At 47.8% G+C, this 21456-nt stretch overlaps 3 protein-coding genes and 1 long non-coding RNA gene across 7 annotated transcripts; 2 read left to right on the top strand and 2 right to left on the bottom strand.

The window, feature by feature from the left end:
• The first annotated feature begins 82 nt into the window (after positions 1–82).
• ak8 (adenylate kinase 8) lies at positions 83–9722 on the top strand. 3 transcript variants are annotated; one of them, XM_029830110.1, is made up of 14 exons: positions 83–171; positions 358–485; positions 561–645; positions 772–821; positions 1338–1421; positions 1732–1797; positions 7918–7999; positions 8067–8138; positions 8233–8430; positions 8654–8776; positions 8868–8957; positions 9021–9162; positions 9223–9303; positions 9431–9722. In XM_029830110.1, exons 2-14 carry the CDS (start codon positions 402–404, stop codon positions 9648–9650), a joined length of 1377 nt encoding a protein of 458 aa, XP_029685970.1. In that variant the 5' UTR covers positions 83–171; positions 358–401; the 3' UTR covers positions 9651–9722. The 3 variants fall into 3 exon arrangements, with proteins under 3 accessions (XP_029685970.1, XP_029685971.1, XP_029685972.1); XM_029830111.1 differs by having other exon boundaries at positions 85–171; positions 371–485; XM_029830112.1 differs by having other exon boundaries at positions 100–171; positions 350–485.
• LOC115247651 (uncharacterized) lies at positions 8758–10395 on the bottom strand. Its single transcript, XR_003886718.1, has 3 exons — positions 10259–10395; positions 9775–9858; positions 8758–9696 (listed from the first exon to the last, which is right to left on the bottom strand). It is a non-coding gene; the product is annotated as an uncharacterized lncRNA (long non-coding RNA).
• Positions 10396–10591: 196 nt separating this feature from the next.
• Positions 10592–19229, top strand: ddx31 (DEAD (Asp-Glu-Ala-Asp) box polypeptide 31). Of its 2 annotated transcripts, none has more exons than XM_011615285.2 (20): positions 10592–10727; positions 11269–11355; positions 11445–11533; positions 11606–11681; positions 11837–11880; positions 12029–12099; positions 12169–12278; positions 12518–12559; positions 12950–13014; positions 13139–13258; positions 13394–13500; positions 13615–13841; positions 13907–14053; positions 14133–14192; positions 14291–14341; positions 14410–14549; positions 14630–14714; positions 17457–17568; positions 17655–17879; positions 18842–19229. In XM_011615285.2, the coding sequence occupies exons 2-20, from the start codon at positions 11269–11271 to the stop codon at positions 18973–18975; spliced, it is 1992 nt and encodes a 663-aa protein (XP_011613587.1). In that variant the 5' UTR covers positions 10592–10727; the 3' UTR covers positions 18976–19229. The 2 variants fall into 2 exon arrangements, with proteins under 2 accessions (XP_011613587.1, XP_003974660.2); XM_003974611.3 differs by having other exon boundaries at positions 17655–17883.
• LOC105417999 (barH-like 1 homeobox protein) lies at positions 19221–21054 on the bottom strand. The gene is made up of 3 exons (XM_011615286.2): positions 20551–21054; positions 19816–20014; positions 19221–19556 (listed from the first exon to the last, which is right to left on the bottom strand). The coding sequence occupies exons 1-3, from the start codon at positions 20864–20866 to the stop codon at positions 19370–19372; spliced, it is 702 nt and encodes a 233-aa protein (XP_011613588.1). The 5' UTR covers positions 20867–21054; the 3' UTR covers positions 19221–19369.
• Between the last annotated feature and the right edge of the window lie 402 nt (positions 21055–21456).

Genomic DNA, 21456 nt, shown 5'->3' with positions numbered 1-21456 from the left:
GACTTTGACTTTGAGCTTTGATCTTTGATCTTGCAAAGATCCTACTATGTTACGTAACCTTGTATTAGCTCAGCTGTACAAGCTGTATACTACTGGTAACATTACAGCCATTTTGAAGTTCAACAACCTCCATTAAAGGGAGGGAGGACGCTGGAACAGCCACTCCCCATGGTTGGTGGTGGTGGTTCTAGTTTAAATTATTTTCTTTTTTATCTAAATTATGAGAAGCACCAAAAACCATATTATGACATGTGTAAACTTACTTATGGCAAAAAATAATTTCTGATCCTGATTCATGGATTCATTCTTGGATTTGTTGACTTCAGGATGATTGTTGATTAATTTTCAGAATTGTAGTTGCCTTTTTTAGACACTGAGAATTCCTCACCCTCATCGTCACCATGGATGAGACAGACAGACCCCTGAGGATCCCCCCACAGACCTTCATCTACGCTGACAAACACAACATCTTCCAGCTGCTGCAGGTACACGCGCACACACACATAGCCATACTCTGGCTCTCTCTCACACACACTTTTAAATGTGCGTGTGCTGCCCAGAGTTTGCTGTCCTGTCTGCTGATCGATCAGCCTGATGACCCCATTGATTATCTGATCAGAGTACTGCAGAGGAACCCGAGTGGTGGTAAGTGAAGGTCATGTGATTCAGGTGGATTAAGGTGAATTGTATTATGACCACCCACAGTTAGCGCAGTAGAACCAGCCTCCACCTGATGATCATGATCTTTGACATGTTCCTCATGTTGCTCAGTTTCCAAGGTTGTGCTTCTCGGTCCTCCTGCTGTGGGCAAACGTACACTGGTGAGTGTGACCTCAAAAATGAAGCTGTAACATCTGGACATACAGTGCTGCTGACATTTATAGCATCAGTGTGAAAATACCAGTGCACAAAATGGAGTCAGAGTCTGCTCCTTCCTCCTCCATCCCACCATTCTCAATTATTCATAAGACTGTCCTTCCTACTGATTAGAAGAGAAGTCATCACCTGGGAAATACTGAATGAGCTAATGCTAATGCTTAATGCTAATGGTTTCTGTTTGAGGCTCTTGTTCTAGAACCTTCAGGCGTCTGTGTAGAACCAAGTTAGTCAACATTCTCTAGGTGAATCACCTCAGCTGAGTCTCTCAGATCTGTTGAGAACTCTGGTGCTTCCTGTTCCTGTCTGATGTCCATGCAGCAGTCAGTCCGAATGGGACATCCAGATGTTTTTATAGCGCTAGATGACTTTTAGAGCACTGTTATGTCAGCTTTGTTATTTTACAGCTGTGTACTTCTCAATAATCAGATTATTGATGAAGGCTTGGTGTCGTTCAACAGGCCAGAAAACTGAGTGCTGACCTACAAGCTGCCCATGTGACTTGTGAGAATTTACTTGAGAGCCAACCAGAGCAGAACATTCAGGTAGGCTGTCTCACACAGACACAAACACACACACACACACACACACACACACACACACACACACACAAAGAAAGACACAGGAACACATGTACAGGCACACACATACACAGACACACAGAAAGACACAGGCACACAAACACACAGAATGACACAGGCACACAGAAACACACTCACACACAGAAACACACACACGCACACACACACACACACTCACAGGCACAAACAGACACAGACAACTGGTTAACTGTGTTAACCCTGATTAGTTCTCCAAGTGACTCGTGTATGTGCATGTGTGCCTGTTTGTGTTCAGGAGCTTCCTGTTGAGCTGCTTGTCAAAAGGATTCAACAGAGACTAAATGACTGCAATATCACCCAGGTAAGATCACCTTTGTCAGATTAGCTGGTAATAGAGTTGTTTTCTGACTTGGGTATTGTCCCACTGAAGCTGCTGAGCTTCATCCTGGTCTGTCACATGGTTGAGAACACGACCTACTGATGACATCATGGTCCAGGCCATCTCTGAACCCACCCGCCATGCATATAAACATAAGTGCAACATGATCTTATCGTGTTTTCATCCAGAGTTCCAGCCCAGAACATCAGCAGTAAATCAAACATGCAGAGTTGAGATTGAGCAGGTCTCAGATCAGTTTTAAAACTATTGATAATGCCTGTTGTGATAGAAAGAGAGGAGTAGCTCAGACAACAGAGTCTCTCTCCTTCTCTGCTCTGATGCTAATAATTAGCGCTCTGTTTGCACTTGTGTTCCACTCTGATTCCCAGCAGGCTCAGTAGCTTGTTGGTGAGTCCCCAGAGATCAGTTGATCAAAGAATAATGCTGCTGTCACATGATGTTGTTATTTTCACTTGGTGTCGTCCTCTCTGCTGCTCCTCATTAACATCATATCCTGATTTCTGTCAGTGTTCATCAGGGCATCGATGGAACCCTCTGTTCACTTTAAGAGGGATAAAGACAACATCATCTCTGTCAACAACATTCACACAACAACACAAACTTGAGCTTCACTCAAAACAGCAACTGTTCCTCTGACCTCCCATCACATGGTTTCAGACTCACATGCAGACACACCTGCAGGATCTGAATCAGGTTCTACTGAGGAGCTCAGGGGTCATTTACAGGTTTCTGCTCAGCACCGTCAGCTGCTGGCACATCAGACATGAAGTCTGATCATGTGCACATTCTTTGATCCACCTCAGCAGATGCTGCAGTCTTTAGAATCTTCAGGATGGTTTAACAGAGAACATCTACAACAACCTGGATCCACCCTGCTTCTACATAGGCAACAGTGGAGAGAATGTCCAGCAAGGCTGAAAAAGCACTGAAGGATCCTGTCAAAAAGGCTTTCATTAAGGAGATGAAGCCTATTTCCATATCTGACCGAAATAACAGTCATTAACGTGTGTTTTCACACAAAGATGTAAAAACACGTTGTAATGCGTATGTCCATAGTTCACTAAGGTCATATGAGTGTGAGGCAGAAAGGGACAAGGGTGGGGGAGGGTGGGGCAGTGGAACTGCCACCAGGTCATGTATGGAAAACCAGAGAGTTCCTGACACCGATGAAGATCCAGGGAGGTTACACAAGTGTTCTCCTTTGCATTCAAAACACAGCAGCACTCTAAAGGACAGAGACTGTGCTTGCTCTGGAGACAGAGGCCTCGGGGGGACAGGGGAACACCTTAAGAACTGCTGAAACTGATGGGTCTCAGCTGCTGACAGAAAGATAAACTGATATACCCTCCTGAGCCGCTGTAGGGCGAGGACTAAATTGTCATCCATGTTGGTGACTAAGCTGTGTGATGGCCCCTCTTGGACCTTCTGACCTGCAAGTAACCCTAGTCCCTAATCCTGCAGGCAACCCTAGTCTCTGAAATTTCAGGTGGCTCTAGTACCTAATCCTACAGAAAATCCCATTCCCTCAGCCTGCAGATAACTCTAGTCCCTAACCCTACAGGTTAACCTAGTTCTTAACCCGGCAGGTAACCCTATGCCCTTAATTCCTTCCGCATTTTCTCCTCTGAGACAAAGGTTATTGATTCAATCCTGGACCAATTTAGTGGTCCTACATGATAAAAAGGCAGTTACAGGATAAGTCACACATGATAAAGTTACACACTCATCACCAACTGGGCAGAGGTGAATTTACAAAAGATGATTCCTGATAGGCTGGTAACCTTAAGACCACTCTGGAATAATGTAACATTAATGTTACCTATGTGGCAGGACAACACATTTTATTAGGTTTTCTTTATGAACACCAAAACCGGAATGAAGCATTTGTGGGTATAATACTTTTGTTAGCTGATATCAATTTCTGTCCTCTCGTTCCCTGCATGACCTGTCTGAGGAGAGATATGTTCAACTCTGTGATTGGCCTGCTTTGTTGTGCATGTGGTGTTCAATGTGTCACATGATTGTTCGTTTGTTCTGTTCCTGATGTTTGTTGTAGTTGCTCTTCAGTAGCTGTGTCAACTCTGACCTGAGAACCAAGTTTAGTATCTCTGCACCCTGGTACTTCTGACATGTCCATTTAATAGACGTCTCAACTCGTTTCTCGTCTCGTTTTCTCCCGCTCATCCGAATCCGTGTCGCGGGGGCAGTAGCTTCAGACAGGCAGTAGCCCAGACAGCCCTCTCCTCGGCCACTTCCATCAGTTCCTCCAGGGGGACCCCCAGCAGCTCCCAAGCCAGGCGAGAGATGTAATCCCTCCACCTAGTCTTGGGCTGGCCACGAGGCCTCCTCCCGGTGGGACATGTGCGGAACACCTCTAAAGGCAGGCGTCCGGAAGGCATCCTGGCCAGATGCTCGAGCCACCCCAGCTGACTCCTCTCGATGTAGAGAAGCAGCGGTTCTACTCCCAGCTCCTCCCGGATGTCCTAGCTTCTCATCTCTAAGGTTGAGGTCGGCCACCCTACGGAGGAGACTCATTTCGGCCGCTTGTATCCGCGATCTCGTTCTTTCGGTCATCACCCAATGTTGATGGCCATGGTGAGGATTGGGATGTAGATCGACCGGTAAATCGAGAGCTTCGCCTTCCAGCTCAGCTCCTTCTTCACCATGACAGATCGGTTAAGCGCCCGCATCACTGCTGACACCGCTCCGACCTGCCTGTTGTTCTCCTGTTCAATCCTACCCTCACTCGTGAACAAGATCCCAAGATACTTGAACTCCTCCACCTGAGGCAGGACCTCCTCCCTGACCCAGAGAAGGCACTCTACCTTTTTCCGAGCGAGGACCATGGACTCTGACTTGGAGGTCCTGATCCGTATCCCTGCTGCTTCACACTCGGTCGTGAATGGCCACAGCATGTGTTGGAGGTCCTTGCTCGATGGTGCCAGAAGAACTACGTCAGCCGCAAAAAGCAGTGACGAGATCTTCTGCCCACTGAACTCGACACCCTCCACTCCCCGGCTGCGCCTAGAAATTCTGTCAATAAAAGTTACGAACAGAACCGGTGACAAAAGGGCAGTCCTGGCAAAGTCCATCCCTCGTCCGACTTACAACTGGCTATCTGGACCAAGCTCCTGCCCCTCCAGTACAGGGACTGGACGGCCCTTATCAAGGGACCATCCACCCCATGCTCTCGGAGCACCCCCCACAGTATGCTCCTGGGGACCCGGTCATAGGCCTTTTCCAAGTCCACAAAGCACATGTGGACTGATTGGGCAAACACCCAACTCCCCTCAAGCACCCCAGCAAGGGTAAAGAGCTGATCCGTGGTTCCATGACTGGGGCGAAACCCGCATCGTTCCTCCTCGATCAAAGGTTCGACTATCGATCTAATCCTCTTTTCCAGCACCCTGGTATAGACTTTCCCAGGAAGGCTGAGGAGTGTGATCCCCCTATAGTTGGAACACACCCTCTGGTCCCCACTCTTAAAAATAGGGACTACCACCCCAGTCTGCCAGTCCAGGGGCACTGTTCCGATGTCCACGCAATATTGCAGAGGCTTACCCTGGGCGGATCTCATCTGCTCCCGGAGCTCCACCGCCAGGCAGCTGTTTCACTACCTCGGCAACTTCTGCTCCGGAAATTGGATGGTCCACCTCCTAGTCTCCCGACTCTGTTCCTCCTTGTGGATATGTGTTGGTAGGATTGAGGAGCTCCTGGAAGTATTCCTTCCACCGCCGGATAATTGGCCCAGGAGACGTCAGCACCTCCCCACGCACACCTAGCACGGTGTGAGCAAGTTGCCACCTGCTGCCTCTAAGGCACCGTTCAGTTTGCCAGAATCTTCTCGATGCTGACCGAAAGTCTTCCTCCATAGCCTCACCGAACTCCTCCCATGCCCGAGTTTTTGCCTCTTCGACCGTCTCGGCCGCAGCCCGCTTAGCCAACCTGTACCGGTCAGCTGCTTCCGAAAACTCACAGACCAGCCATGACCTACAGTATAGGCCTCTTTCTTCAGCCTGACGGCTCTCCTCACCTCTGGTATCCACAATCGGGTACAGGGATTACCGCCACGACCAGCACCAGGGGCCTTGCAGCCGCAACTTGTGACAGCCGCCTCGACAATGGCGGAGCGGAACATGGCCCATTCAGACTCAATGTCCACTACCGCCCCCGAAACACGATCAAAGCTCTGTCGGAGGTGGGAGTTGAAGACCAGCCTGACGGGTTCCTCCACCAAGCGTTCCCAACAGACCCTCACTAAGTGTTTGGGCCTGCCAGGTCCGTGCGGTGGCCCCCCACCTGATCCAACTCACCAGGTAGTGATCAGTTGACAGCTCTGCTCCTCTCTTCACCCGTGTCCAAAACATATCAGCTGACACGACTGTGAAGTCAATCATTGACCTACGGCCCAGGCCTCATGGTGCCAAGAGCACCGATGAACAACCTTATGCTTGAACATGGTGTTAGTTATGGCCAAACTGCGACGAGCACAGAAGTCCAATAACTGCACACCACTCTGGTTCTGATCGGGCAGACCATAACACCTTTCCAGGTCACGTTGTTGTTACCCATGTGAGCGTTGAAGTCTCCCAGCAGAATGATGGAGTCCCCAGTCGGGACACTGTCCAGCGTCCGTCCTAGATCCTCCAAAAAGGGTGGGTACTTTGAATTTTTGTTCAGTGCATATGCACAAACAACCGTCACAACCTATTCCCTGACCTGAAGGTGCAGGGAAGCAACCCTTTCGCTCAACTGTGAGAACCCCAACGTCAAACTAGAGAGTCTAGAGGCAAGCAAAAAGCCCACCCCAGCTCTCCGTCTCTCACCCTGAGCAACTCCAGCGTAAAAGAGTTTTCGACCCCCCTCAAGGACTTGAGTTCCCAAGCCAACGCTATTTGTGGAGGTGAGGCCGACCATATCTAGTCGGTACCGCTCAACCTCCCCCACAAGCTCCAGCTCTTTCCCTGCCAGAGTGGTGACATTCCATGTTCCAAAAGCCAATTTCCATAACCGAGGATCGGACCGCTAAGGCCCCCGCCTTGGTCTGCCGCCCAATCCCCACTGCACCGGACCCTTCATGCTCTTCCTGCAGGTGGTGGGTCCACTGGGGACGGGAGTGTCCATGTAGCCGGTTCGGGCTGGGCCTGGCCACCAGGCGCTCGCGATCGAGCCCCAGCCCCAGGCCTGGCTCCAGGGTGGGGCCCCAGTAACCCTCGGAAGGCCGGGTATGCGGCTTCTCTCTTTGATGTTCCATGTTGGGTCTTATGAACCATTCTTTGTCTGACCCTTCACCTAGGACCAATCTGCCTTGGGAGACCGTACCAGGGGCAAACTGCCCCGGACAGCATAGCTCACAGGCTCATTAGGGGTAATAGAGGTGTGACGAGTAAAACTGCTGGAGCTGAACCTAGATAGCATTAGCTGTCTGTGCTCTGACCTCTGCCCCACTGATCTCCCCCCTTCTCCCAAAAAAAAAAACAGCTAGAGATGATAGGAATGTCACAATCTGAGACTGTGTCTGCCATATCACGGGAAGATACATGTCATTAACACAAACATTCCATTGTGTGTGTGTGTGTGCGCGCTTGTGTGTGCTGCTATCAGTCTTCTTTATTCAGCCTGACAGACAGCACTGAGGGATTATCCTCCAGTGTCAGTGTGACTGAAGCTGCATTAAACACAGCAGTTTTATTTAGACATGACAAGAGTAGAGACACACACACATACACACCACACATAGATACACCCTCAGTCAGACACACACAAATACACACACACAAACTATAATCAGCTGACAGAAGGTTTACTTTGGTCTTTATTGCGCAGCTTTACATACAGGAAGAAGTGATTTCACATCTGTGTTAATGTCTGAGGCGGGATGGAGCTGAAGAACATTTACAGGACATCAGTTTATTGCCTGGATTCGTTCATTCATTCACTCATTCATTTAAAAAAAAAGCTTAATTTAAGACCTTGTTTTTCAAGATGGACCTGCTCATTTGTTTTATCAGTTATCAATATCAGTTATAAAACTGTTTTGTATGTTTCTATTGTGAAGTTCTACTTAGACATGTGTTCCAGGGCTGGCTGTTGGAAGGGTTCCCTCAGACTCGTCTTCAGGCTCTGTGTCTTCAGGAGGCTGGAATCATTCCGGAACATGTGGGTGAGTCCAGGCAGCTTCCACGCGGCACCTGCCCCATGTCACTAATCTTACTGGTGTGTTTGGACAGTGGTGCTGGAGGCTCCTGATGATGTGTTACTGCAGAGGAGTCGAGGAAAAATGGTGGACCCACTAACGGGAGGTGAGACTCACAAACATACACCTCCACCTCCACACACTGTCCCAGAACCATTGTTCAAAATGTCTGAACCCCAATGGTCACTTCCTGTTTGTAGAGGTGTACCATCAGACATTCCTCTGGCCTGACGACCACACTGTTGCTCAGCGACTGAGGCATGAGGAGCTTTCAGACAAGCAGCATGTGGCTGAACTACAGCGTTACCGTTGTGAAGGCCAAGGCCTGATGTCAATCTATCAACATGTGCTGAGGGTGATCAATGGTGATCAGCCACACAGCGACGTGTACCAACAAGGTAAATAATGCAAATGTGCACAGATGGGGTTTGAAGAAGGTATGTAGCATTACATACCTCATGTTGCCTTCAGTGAAACCGTCCTCACATTGATCACGTCGTTGTGTTTAAATCACACACACTCACAATAGACATGAAGAACTGTATGTGTTATTGTAGTAAGCAGAACAAAAACACAATGTCAACAAAATGACACTGGAAATAATTCCTGTTCTTGTCCCAGCACTGGCATTCATCCAGACTCGTCGTTACACTAGAACTCCCAGGATCCTCCTCTTGGGTCCACCGGGGTCAGGAAAAAGTCACCAGGCCAAACTGCTGTCAGAGAAACACAAGCTGGTAGACGGTACTGACTCCAAGCAGCCCTGTTGTTGACCATGACAGCCATTATTGATCCTTCTACACTGATTCTTGTGTGTGTGTGTGGGGGGGGGCAGTGTGTTGTAGTCAGTTGTTGAGGTCTGTAGCAGCTGAAGGTGCCACTCTGGGAGAGCAGATCCAACCATATCTGGATTGTTGTAGTGCAGGTAGGTCTCTCTCACACACACACATGCACGCACGCATGCACTCTAACCATGATACAACTGCAGTTCCAGACCTCCTGGTTCTGCAGGTTTTGGAGAACCGTCTCAGCCAGCTGGACTGTAGCAGCAGAGGTTGGATCATTCACGGGTTCCCACGGAACCTGGACCAGGCCAGGCTTCTGCACAAGTCCCAATACCAGCCAAACCGGTACGTCAGTGAAGTAATGTGGTGTTTCCTGTCTGAGGGTTGACCTCTGATTCTACTCAGGGTCTACTTCCTGGACCTGAATGATGATGTTTGCCTGAACAGGATCTCTCTGAGAGCAACAGACCCCATCAGTGGACAAAGGTCAGTAGTGAAGTCTGGCCAGAACCTTAGGAGAAGCCATGTTTTTAAACACACCACTGAACTTGTGACCATGTGACAGGAACCATCTACACACAGTGACATCATGTATATCCTGTAATTCCTCTAGGTTCCATGCTGTGACTCGGCCAGCTCTGAGTCCAGAGGTCCAGAACAGACTGAGAACCAGACCCAAGGACACGACACCTGTGATGATCCGCAAGCTGAAGCTGTACAGACTGGACTGTGTTGGTCTACAGAGTCTGTATCCTGAGGCAGTCCACATTGATGCCGACCTGGACCCTCAGTCTGTGTTTGATCTTCTAGACAGTCGACTCACTGCTGATTGACAGAACAGACTGAGCTGTCGCCCTTGGTCAGGAAACAGGACTACTTCTGAAATAAATATTTGTCTGATTATAGATTTACTGTTGCTCTGTATTTTTATGTGTCTGTGTGTGTGAGACAGCCTACCTGAATGCTCTGCTCTGATTGGCTCTCAAGTAAACTCTCAAAGGTCACACGGGCAGCTTTTAGGTCAGCACTCAGTTTTCTGGCCTGTAGAACGACACCAAGCCTTCATCAATAATCTGATTATTGAGGAGTACAGTACAGTTTTAAAATAAAGCTGACATAAGAGTGCTATAAAAGTTAAAGCAAAACATGTAGATGTCCCCTGCTGACTGGTTGCTGCATGGACATCAGACAGGAACAGGAAGCACCAGAGTTCTCTTTATCATCTGTGAGAGAATCTGTGGGACCTATGTCACAAAGTTCTTATTTTCTCACACCTTTGTACTTTTGTGTTGTCCATAAAATAATATTATAAAATGCATTATTATTAATTATACTTCAGACAGACAGACAGATGGGCAGAAGGCTGTTTTTGTCTGTCTGTCTGATTGATGGTGTGTTGTGGAAGTTCAAAGTGTTGATTTTAATAAATGACTATAATTACTTCTCGCGCCTTCTCTTTGAGTCCCAGAGGTAGCGGCTCGCTCTTTGATTGACGTCGCTATTTTTAACTTCCTGTCACGAACAGGAAGTTGAGCAGGAAGGAAATAGAGCACGACAGCTGATGATGTCAAACCACAACAGTCACACAGACAGCTGCTGATCAAGGACCTGGAAACAACTGGACCCAGAAAATGGCTTAAGCTAGGTCCAAGATAACAATCCCACAGCAGCCCAGTTGTTCGCTGCTTCCATCTGGTGTCTGACAGAGTTCAGCGGTCAGAGGTCTCGTCTGTGGCCTCAGAGACCCGAGTCTGCTGGGGCTGTCCTGTTCACAGCCAGTCGGCACTGGGTCATGTTCACGGTGGACCGCAGGACGACGAAACGCTTTGCGCACGCGCCTGAAAAGGCCCCTGAAGGCGGAGCTTCTGTGACGCACAAGGAAGTATTTCGCCCTCGTTGTTCATCTCGTGGTGAGTTTGAGGATTTAATATTGGTCCAGTTTTCACATTTTCTCTTTGGGTCGTTTTTACACTAAACTCTGGTTTTACTAAAATTGCTGATAGCTGGAAAAAGTGACGAACACGCGCCCGCATTTCACGGGCGTAATACAGAGTGTGTGTTCTGGTGTTTATACACGCACACACACGTACACACACACACACAGCAAGGACGTGATTTGAGAGTTACTTAAGCTGTAGTTTAGTTGCAGCTATAGTTTACCTTCAGCTGTAGTTTTGCTTCAGCTGTAGTAAATTTAGCTGCAGCTGAGCACACGCTGTTTACCTCCACATACCTACAGAGGTAGTCTGGGGTAGTTCATCTAAGCTGGGGTTTCTGGTGATTAAAAGTGAACACCAGTTAGTCTGTTGGTCCTGATCCATCTCCCAGTAACTGTCTGGAGTTTCCTCCTGCTGGTTGTTGCTAGTGGGTGAATCGGGATCTGCTGACTGACTGTTTCAGCGGTCTCTGTTGAGGAAACAGACCAACAACTGATGCATGACTGATGTGCAGATGGAGAGAGGAAAGAAGAGGAGGTTCAGCTCCACTGAGGAGGCCAGTTCCTCCAAACACAAGGGGGAGGAGCTCTCTGCTGCTCAGGTAAACTGCTGCCACCAATCAGCCGTCTTCCCCCACTAATCTTCAGTCTTTGTTAATTACTCCTAATCAAGACTGCTCTTGTACTCCAGGCACCACAGAAGAAGAAATCAACAGGAAGTAGTGGTATCAAAACTTCCTCTCTGTTCAGAAACAACCCAGAGATCCCACAGATGCACAGGTAGAAATCCTCTACTCTGATTGGCTGAGCAGCTTGATCTGATTAAATCAGATTACCTGTCATCTCCTGCAGACCTGCTGTCTCCCAGTTAAAGGAGAGCATTTTTACCAGTGACTCGTTTACACAGATGAACCTGCATCCACACCTGGTAACACACACTCACACACATACAATGACCAAATTCTTATTCATGCATACAATCACACAAACTCACACATTCACAGTACAATCTCATACAACACTGTCACTCACTTCACAATCAACATTTTTTGATGGTTTTTGTTTTTGCATTCTATCCACCAGGTGACAACATTAAACAAAGTTTTCAGTGCTTCCATGGTGACCATGTGAGCTTACAACACACCTGTACACACTGTCACATTGTTTTTTTGGTTTTTAGCTTCACTCTTTTTGTCTGACACTTTGAATAAATTACTTCCTGAATGTAGAGATGCTCAAGAGTGTGTGTGTGTGTGTGTGTGCGTGCGTGTGCAGGGTTCAGAGACAGACTGTTCCACTCCTCCTGTCAGGACACGATGCCATGGTTCGCTCTCAGACTGGCTCAGGTGTGAAACGTTCTTTCCTTCCTTTGATGCTTATTGATGCTGGTCTGACCCTCAGCCTGTCCCCTGCAGGTAAGACCCTGGCCTACGCCATTCCTGTGGTCCAGAGTCTTCAGGCAGTCCATCCCAAGGTCAGCCGGGGTGACGGTCCTCTGGCACTCATCATTGTCCCCACCAGAGAGGTTCCTTCTGTTGTTCTTTGACCCAGCTGTTTTCAGGGCTGTCAGTGTGTGTGTCTGTCTGTCGTTCCTCATCTGAACCTTCACTTCTCTGATCTGCTCGCCTATCTTTAATTTCTCCAGATGCTCTTGTGCTCCAGTGAATGTGAAGGGGGGAACCTGAGCCTGTACTTGTTACTTCCTGTTGACAGCCCTGATGATTGTTCTTTCCTCTATATCAGATTCTTCTTTGTCTTTCTCAGCTTGCCCAGCAGACGTTTTGCACTTTCCAAAAGCTTCTGAAGGTAAGGCCAACTAACCAGTCAGGGTTCTGCGTTGGGTTCACCTCTCACAGTTCATCAGGCATTGATGCTCAGACTAATGAGAGAGATGGAGATTAGACATACATGAATCAATCAGGAGCCAGAAACCACCGCTGAGATAATGCTAATGTTTAGCTGCTTCTATTCTATTAGCATTAGCCTAGCTAGCATAATGACTGTACCTTCCGAATGAGTGAATCTATTTTATCTTAAAGTAGACTGGGAGTCATTCTCCTGTACCTTGACAAGTAGCTGGTTCCACAGGCGCCTTTTAGCTTAAGGCTGGGCCTCCCATTCTACTGTTAAAGGTTGCAGCCTAAGACCTTGTAGGTCAGCAAAAGGATTTTGAAAGTTGTTTTTTTCTTCCTGCAGCCTTTCACCTGGATTGTTCCTGGAGTTCTAATGGGAGGAGAGAAGAGGAAGGCCGAAAAGGCCAGGTATCCTCCCTGAATGTCTTTCCTCTACTCCCTCTTGGTGGAGGATCCTTGAGTGCTTTCAGAGCATATAGTTTATGAAGTTCCAGGACTTTCAGTCACAGATTGTCTTATTTTCTGTTCACAGACTGCGTAAGGGCATCAACATCCTGGTCTCCACTCCGGGTCGCCTGGTTGACCACATCAGGAACACCCTGAGCATTGCCTTTAGTGCCATCCGCTGGCTGGTTGTTGACGAGGCTGACAGGTACACCTCCTGTTCAGTTCATATAAAGATGCAACTTGGACATGGTCACATGCCACATCCGAGCCCGGTGGCTAACGCTACATGTTAACTGATGAAGAAACAAGGAAAACATTCTAACACTGCTTTGTCTGTCAGGACTTTAGATCTGGGATTTGAAAAAGATTTGACCATCATATTAAACAGTGTAAATTCTGCAGCATCAAGCAGACAGAATGTCCTTCTGTCAGCGACTCTCACACACGGTAAACACAGATCACGTTTAATTTTCTTTCATTATCTGCTAATGCTGGTCAAACTTCTGCTGTCACAAGTCGTTGAATTCGTGTCCATTCACAGCATCCACATGTGGATTTCAGGTGTGACCCGACTGGCTGATATCTGTCTCAAAGACTCGGTGAGCGTCACTGTGTCTGGCCTATCCTCCTCTGACCCCGCCGCCTGCTCTCCTGCTAAAACTGACCACGTGACATCCAGCCAGTCAGAAAGCTTTGTTATTCCAGAGGCTTTAAAACAGTTTGTGGTTATAGTTCCCAGTAAAGTCAGACTGGTGTGTCTGGCTGCGTTCATACTGGACAAATGCAAGGTAAACAGTCATTTCCTGGGCTGATTGGCTGAGAAGGCCTCTGGACTGAAGATGTCCTTATTCAGTTTTCTCAGAACAACAAACTCATCGTCTTCATCTCAAGCTGCGAGACAGTCGAGTTCCTCTACATGCTCTTCACCTCTGTCCTCTGTGGGTCTAATCAAAATTCTGGAGTCATCTTCCTGCGTCTCCATGGCAACATGAAGCAGAAGGCAAGAATGAAGTGAGGTGTGACATTTTGGGTGGTGTTTCGTGTGATGGTAAGTGTAGTTGTTTGCTTTTCTCTTGCAGGACCGTACAGATGTCTTTCAGCAGTTCACCGTGTGTCGTTGTGGAGTCCTGCTGTGTACAGTCAGTGTCAACGTCACCACATCAGCTGAACATTGCACCATGTCCTGCAAGTAGCACACAGCTGCAGACCGCTGACCTCTGTTAACTGTGTGTTTCAGGATGTAGCTGCTCGAGGTCTCGACCTGCCGCAGGTCACCTGGATTCTGCAGGTATGTCCAGAGGTCTCCCAGTAAAATGTGGTTGCCGTGGTTTGACATGTGCCCCCCGTGTATTTCAGTATACGCCCCCCATGGCGGCAGCAGAATATGTGCACCGTGTCGGCCGTACAGCACGTGTCGGAGAGGCGGGGAACAGCCTCATCTTCCTTACTCCAGCAGAGACCGCCTTCATCGAGGAACTGGCCAATCACAACATCAGGTGACAGCAGCCGTGAACCTGGTCCTGATGGTACCAGAACAGGGTTTCTGACTGAGGGGGCGGGTCTTGGTATTTTTCAGCCTATCAGAAATAAAGCTTCTGGACATCCTCTCCAGTCTGATGATGGATGACACCTACAAGGGGCGGGGCAAATATCACAGCAAGGTGAGTCCCTCCAGGTGGATCACAAAAGCTATTCAGGTCTTTGTTCACTTTGTCCTCTGTCATTCCCCTCTCTCCCTCTACCTCCCCCCCAAGCGTGTTGAGTGTGTCAGGCTGCTGGAGTGAGTGATTATTGTTTCCTTTTCTGCTCTTTATTTTCACCCTGGGGGGTCTTTAAAGTTATTGGGTATTACTTCTCTATGATCAAACATCGGTGTGTCTTTTCTGGTCAACAGTTGTCTGTAATTGTTTGGTGGCCGGTTTGCATGTCATGGTGGCGCCGCCTGGGCTCTCTCCACCAGTCAGTGTGTCCCTGGAGGTGTGTGGCCTGGCTGTGGGGAACATTGTTGGTCACGGAAGTGGACTTCTAGAATGAACAGCACGGTGGTGCTTTTTGTGGCTCACTGAAGCCGGTGTTTCCAATGGCCAACCTGGTTAAAAAGGTGGTTGTTTCAAACGTCTCTCCGTTCCTTAAGATTGAGATGTTCCTGAGGGAGCTCGGCCGACACGAATGTGTGGTGTCCCCGATGAGGTTGATTTCTCTGGGCTGTAAGTCCCCGCTGCTGAGACATGTCGTGGTCTTCATAAGACAGATGTCTATGATTTTGAATAACAACAAGGAAGATCTCACTTTCGCTCTTTGCTTCTGTGTTGATGAGTTTGATGACACTGTTCCTGTCACAACCGATTCTTTGAAATATTTTGGCTGTGGGGAGGAGGGTCATGCGATTCCAACGTGCGGGAGAGGGAATGGGCAATGGGTGGGCCAGCTGTTCCTTAGCCATAGGAGCAGCCATAGGAGCAGCAACAGTGGGGGGGGTGTCCTCTTCTCCAGAGACTTTGTACCTCTCTCTTCTCCTGTAGAGGAACCTGTTCCAGGCCGATTGTTAAAAAGAAAGTGCTGAGTTAGAAAGCGTCAAACTTTGTGAATGTGTGTGCTCCCACTGCTGGGCTGGACAGGTTGGTTTTTGTGGATGAATTGGAGGAGGTTGTTACCAGTTGCAACAGTGATGAGTTCCTGTTCCTGTACCTGGGGAGATTTTAATTGCACAGAGAACCCCAAGTTGGACAGGAACCATTCAGAACCCCACACTACATCCAAAGGTTCCTTCACATAAATTGGACAAGTCCATTGTTCATGTGACATGTGTGGAGGGATTTCCATTCGGGTCAGAGGCAATTCACTTGGACCCACTCCCAAGGGGAACCAGGTATCTCTGGCCAGGCACCATGTAAATATAGTAATAAGCATTTTGCTCAGCCTGGTTGGCTTCTCTGATCACTGTATAGTGTGTTGCATTGTTTTTATAAAAAATACAAAATGTAAAAGTGCATATGGCCATTTTAACAGCCAGCTACTGCATGATGATTTTTAAAAGAAGCTTTTAAAACCCTGTGGATTGCGATACAGCTCCATCCAGCTGTGGTGGGACATGGGGGAAATCCACATCAAGCAGTTTTGTTTACAGTACACTCTCAATGCGAGCAGGGACATAGGCAGGTCCATGAGGGATTTGGAGAGACATGGTGGAGCTCCAACTTCTGGCAGAGTCCACAGGAGGAAGAAAACAGGTTCAGGTTCTCAAGAGCAAATCATCAGCTTTATCTGACCTGCTGGGTGTGTCTGCTCAGGGCACTCTGCTCCACTCAAGGTTCCAACATATCGCTCAGACAGATGCTCCCTCTCACTTTTTCTTTGGCCTGGAGTCTAAAACGGGCAGAGGAGTATGGTGCACTCCCTGCAGGCCAACAATGGACAACGGCTTGAGGACCCTACTGAGAATCGCCAGCGGGTGGTGGATTTTTACAGGGATCTGTACAGCATAAAATGCCTAGAGGAACCTGAGGTGGAGCTGTCCTTTCTAGAAGTCATGCCCCAGGTGGGTGATGAACACAGCAGGGTGGTGAACGCTCCACTGTCGGCTGAGGAACTGACGGCAGTGCAGCAGGGCCTGACAGGTGGGAAAGCTCCAGGCCTTGACAAGCTTCCTGCAGAGATTTACTAGGCCTTCTGACCTGTTCTCAACAAGGACTTACTTGTGTGTCCTCGGGGTCAGTCTGAACCTAGGTCAGCTGGCATTGAGCTGCAAAAGAGCTGTCCTCACCCTCCTTCCGAATAAAGGGAACGTGCAGGACATAAAGAACTGATGCTCAGTGTCCTTACTGTGCACCGATTACAAGCTGCTGTCCAGGGTGTTGGCAGCTCGGCTGTGACCAGAGAGAGACTGTGGTCCACTGTTTCTCTGAGTGTGGTCACCTCTCTAGGCTGTTCTTGCTGCTTGTTCGGATGTTCTCTATGTTTGGTGAAACCTTCTAACAAACTGTTTTTATTCTGGGGTTCAGTTACAACAGAAAAGACGAAGCTAAGTGCCAGCTGCTGAACTATCTTATATGTCAGGCTAAGGTGGCCATCTATGTTAGCAGAAGGAACAAGATGGACAGATCTCTGGACTGGGTTCTTCAGACCATCTTCTGCCGGATGGTCAAAGCTTGGATAAAAACGGACTTTAATTTTTAGCAAGCAACGAGCACTATTGATGAGTTTAAGAGGGGCATGGTGTCTCAAAGATTAATTATGTTTGGTAGAGGATGAGGAGCTGGTCTTTGGAAGTGTTTTGTTTTGCCTTTTTGATTATGGTTTTTGTTTTTCTAAAAATGACCTAAATTAAAATGAGTTTTTGAAAAATCAAAAAAATCTCTTCCCCTCTCTCCCTCTACCTCTTTCTCTCTCCCTCTCTCTCTCAGAGTTCTTCCAGAGCTCTTGAGCAGGAAACAAGGGAACGAGCAACGGTCCTGCAGACGGAGTTTGAGACCTTTGTTCACTCAGATGTTGTCTCTGTTCATGCTGCCAGGACAGGTGAGTTGAAGTTGCCAGGTCCAAACCTCGGAGCCAACTGTGACCCTTTCATTTGCTGGTTCTTGTGTTTTGCATAATGTCATCAGCACTGCAGTCCTTCCTGCGGGCGTACACCACATACCCCGCTCACCTCAAACACATCTTTCACATCCGCTCCCTTCATTTGGGACACACCGCCAAGAGCTTTGGTCTCAGAGAAGCTCCACAAGCCCTGAGCACTGCCAACCACCCTCCAGGGGGCAGGGCCAAGCATCATAGCAGAAGGAGGAACCAGAACAGACCTGACAGGCAGGTGACCCCATCTGGACGTAGTAGGTGAGAACACATATGTGTGTGTCTGACACATCACTGGCAGATCATTAACACTTACACACAAACACACACTCTCTCCTGCCTGTGAGCCTCACAGCAGGCTTGTCTGGACATGGTCTGGCTCCACATACACAGACACACACACCGAGACGGTGGTTAGTAGAGACATAATTAAGGTGTGTAGGGGTGCCCCTCTTTGGTATCCCACAATCCTTTGGGTGGTGGCCAAGTGTTTCAACAGTTGTCTGTGGGTGAACTCTCTGGGTCAGCAGGTCATGTGACCTTAGTAATCATCTGAAAATACACTTTAAATGACATCATAGTGCCACACAATGAACACCTGTCTCGTCAAAAATTTTTTTTCTAAAGTAAAACTCTTCCCGGTCCTTTGTCCATGTGCCCTGAATATAAATAATATCTCTCACCCATGTGCATGCGTGTGTGTATACGTGGGTATGTGTGTCTGAGTGTATGTCTGTGTGTGCACATGTCTTTCTCATCTCTGGAAACTGACAAATATGTAATTACACACAAAAATGAAATCGCATTTGTCAATCAGGGTGTTTTATTTAGAAAATTGCCGGATTGCTTCGTTCTTTATTTGTTTGACTTCCTGCCAGCTTGATGTGATTGTTCGCAGCTCATGCACATAGCAGAGCAGATGCATATATCGCTGCATGGCATGCACCGGCCGCGGCGATTCACAACACAGTCCCTTAAAATGGGTGCCAAAATGAAAAAGGCGCTTCGCGCCCAAAGAGAACCCGCCATAAAGAGAACACCCAGCTCCTTCTGTAACATTCACATCCCCTGTAGCATTTGGTCCTCCTGCAGTGGGGGTATCTTCAGTGGCTGATGAAGCCATTGTTTTTCCCAGGATGCATTGCTGTAGTTTTCTGTCAGTGCTTTTGTCGAATTGAAGGTGGGATTATTTTGACCTCAGGATTTTGCCTGCTCACAGGGAGCTTCAACTGCTTCGCTCGGAATTCTCCAGTGGAATGGAGGGAAGAAAGAAGAAGAAAAAGGCGACATTTGGTCAGCATGGAGAAGAGGACAAGTGTGCAAATGACTGATTTAATGGCTAGTGTTCCGTAATGAGTGTTGTGGCCGCCTGAGATCATTGTGGAGAAGCTGACCTTTCAACTGTGGTCAGGATAACAGAAACGGGAAGCCATCAGTGTGGGAATGTCCCAGATGTCCATCATTATCATAATGTGACAGCAGCAGAACCACCCGGGCTGTCCAGGCTAACGCAGCGGTGCCCAACATAAGCAGAATCGACCAACCTTTTAATGTCTCACTGTTCATGTTTCCCACCTTTCTCAATAAAAACATCATCATCATGAAAACTCTTTATTGATTCTTTACAAAACCTCTGGAATCAGAATTCTACTGGCCTGGAGATTCTGCTGCATTAATGCAGTTTGGCTGTAAAACAATTGCAGACATTCAGCTTGAGTTTAGGTGGAATCCAGTCCTCCCAGTGCAGTCAGAATGGGTGTGCCTCCATGTGGGGTAACAGGGGTGGGACTGGCTGCTGAAGGGCGTGTCTAGTGAACAGATACAGGTCCAGTGTGGGAGGGGCAGGAGGGTACAGGAAGTGTGAGGGCAGGAACATTCTGGGGTCTTTTCCCAGCAGCTCCAGTCCAACGGCTGACTGGCGTTTCCACTTGGTCCTAAGGAAAAAGTGGCGTACAGTTACCATGGAAGCTGAAACCACAGGTATAGTGTCAAACAATCAGTCGCTCACTGCCTCAAACTGCAGCTTTGTTCTGAATCAGTTACTGATGATGTTGAATTATTGATCAGTTTTAGAAAAAATCAGGAAGTGAAACTGGTTCTAAAAAGAAAAGGAAATGTTTGTGGTCCAAAACACACTGACACTGTGAGGACCTTGTGGTTGGTTCTGATACCAGGTCCTGTCCTGTGTCTTACCTGCGATTCTGGTACCAGGTTTTGACCTGAGTGTCGCTGAGCTGCAGGGATGCTGCCAGCTCCATGCGGTCCTGGACACTGAGGTATTTCTGCTTCTGGAAGCTCCTCTCCAGTCTGGACAGCTGCTGATCGCTGAACGCCGTCCGGGCTTTGCGGGATTTCTTAGGATGGAACGTTGGGTCCGTGGCCTTGCCCAGGACTGAACAATCAATCATATAAATCAACCATCAATTCACAACCTGCTAATCAGGTTCTGTTTCAGACTGAAAGGTGTTTTTTAGAGCTCAAGGCTTTTACACCTGATTGATTAATTGATCGAGCACTTGCTTGATCTTGATATTTTAAACCTGGTGTCCATCGATCAGGAAGGTTTCGGTCTGTCATATTACTGGACACCAATGATTCATGTCTTATTTTCATTGGACCTTCATGGTGATGAAAGTTTGCCTCCTTCAAAGCTACAAATATAAGTCAAAGGTTTCACCAATAATATTTGAACTAAAAGTAAACGATTATTAAAGTAAATGCCTTTTTTTTTTAAACAAAAGAAATATGACTATGAATTCAAAAATACTTAAAAAAAATAAAAACATCAATGACACCATTTTCTGATCAATATTTCAGGGAATTATTTTTTGGTCTCCGAATTGAAATCATTAAAGCCCGTAGAATAAATACATCAAAATATCTTTTTCAAATTAAACTGCTGAGCTGCTTTTATTTTGGGTTTCTCACCTTCGAACTCGCTGCTGGGACTTTTATTCTGATAGTCTTTTCCCAGTCCAGAATGGAGCCGTTCAGTTTGTGGCTCGGGTTGTCCCGCCGGTCCCAGCAGTGAGCAGGTCCGACGGTCCGCGAGAATGTCTCGGATAAAAAAGGAGGAAGTGGTGCGTGAGCGCAGGTGAGCGGGCAGCAGCGTGGAGTCCAGGCGTGAAACAGGCGCCCGGTACCGCGACAGACTGCTGGTGGACACCCGAGACTCCGAAGCCTCCGGCCGGCTCAGGCACTGCAGCGAGTCGATGAAGAATGTGGAACAGACCGAAACTTCCATCACCTCCGGACTCAGGTGAGTTTGATCGTTTAATGAGTTCGAGTGAAGCGGCGGCTCATGCGAATGTTCACGGCCTTTTCATCCTTAAAGACTTTGGAAAAGGACAGGAAGTGGACTTTATTGATCCTGATCAGAAATGAAACAATCCATTACCTGATTTAACACTACAGAGCGGGACGAGAGTGAGAGAGCGAGGAGTGAGAGAGGGTAGAAAGAGGGAGGGAGGAGAGAAAGGGACAGAGGCTAGGAGGGATGGAGGAGAGGGAGGAGGGAGGGAGGATGTCCAGAGAGGGAGAATATTAAACTGAAATAATTAGTCAGTCTAAAGCAATGATTTGATCTTCATCCTTTTAGAATAATTTCAAACAGAAATATTACCCAGAAAATGTATTTTATATTTCAACACCAAGAAACCACAAAAGTAGGTGAATCTGTTGGCGTCAGTTTAATTTTAATCTGCTGCTTTTAGGCTGTTTGTCAGCTCCATCTCTGATGGATTTCCCCAAATGTGTCCCAGCAGCACCCTCCTGAGTCCTGGATACCTGCAGACGGACCTCGACTCCTGAAGGTGTCCAGATTGGCAGGAACGT

The sequence above is a fragment of the Takifugu rubripes genome, chromosome 21 (assembly GCF_901000725.2).
Source record: "Takifugu rubripes chromosome 21, fTakRub1.2, whole genome shotgun sequence".
NCBI classification, from domain to species: domain Eukaryota; kingdom Metazoa; phylum Chordata; class Actinopteri; order Tetraodontiformes; family Tetraodontidae; genus Takifugu; species Takifugu rubripes.
This window is presented reverse-complemented; position numbering and strand designations above follow the sequence as displayed.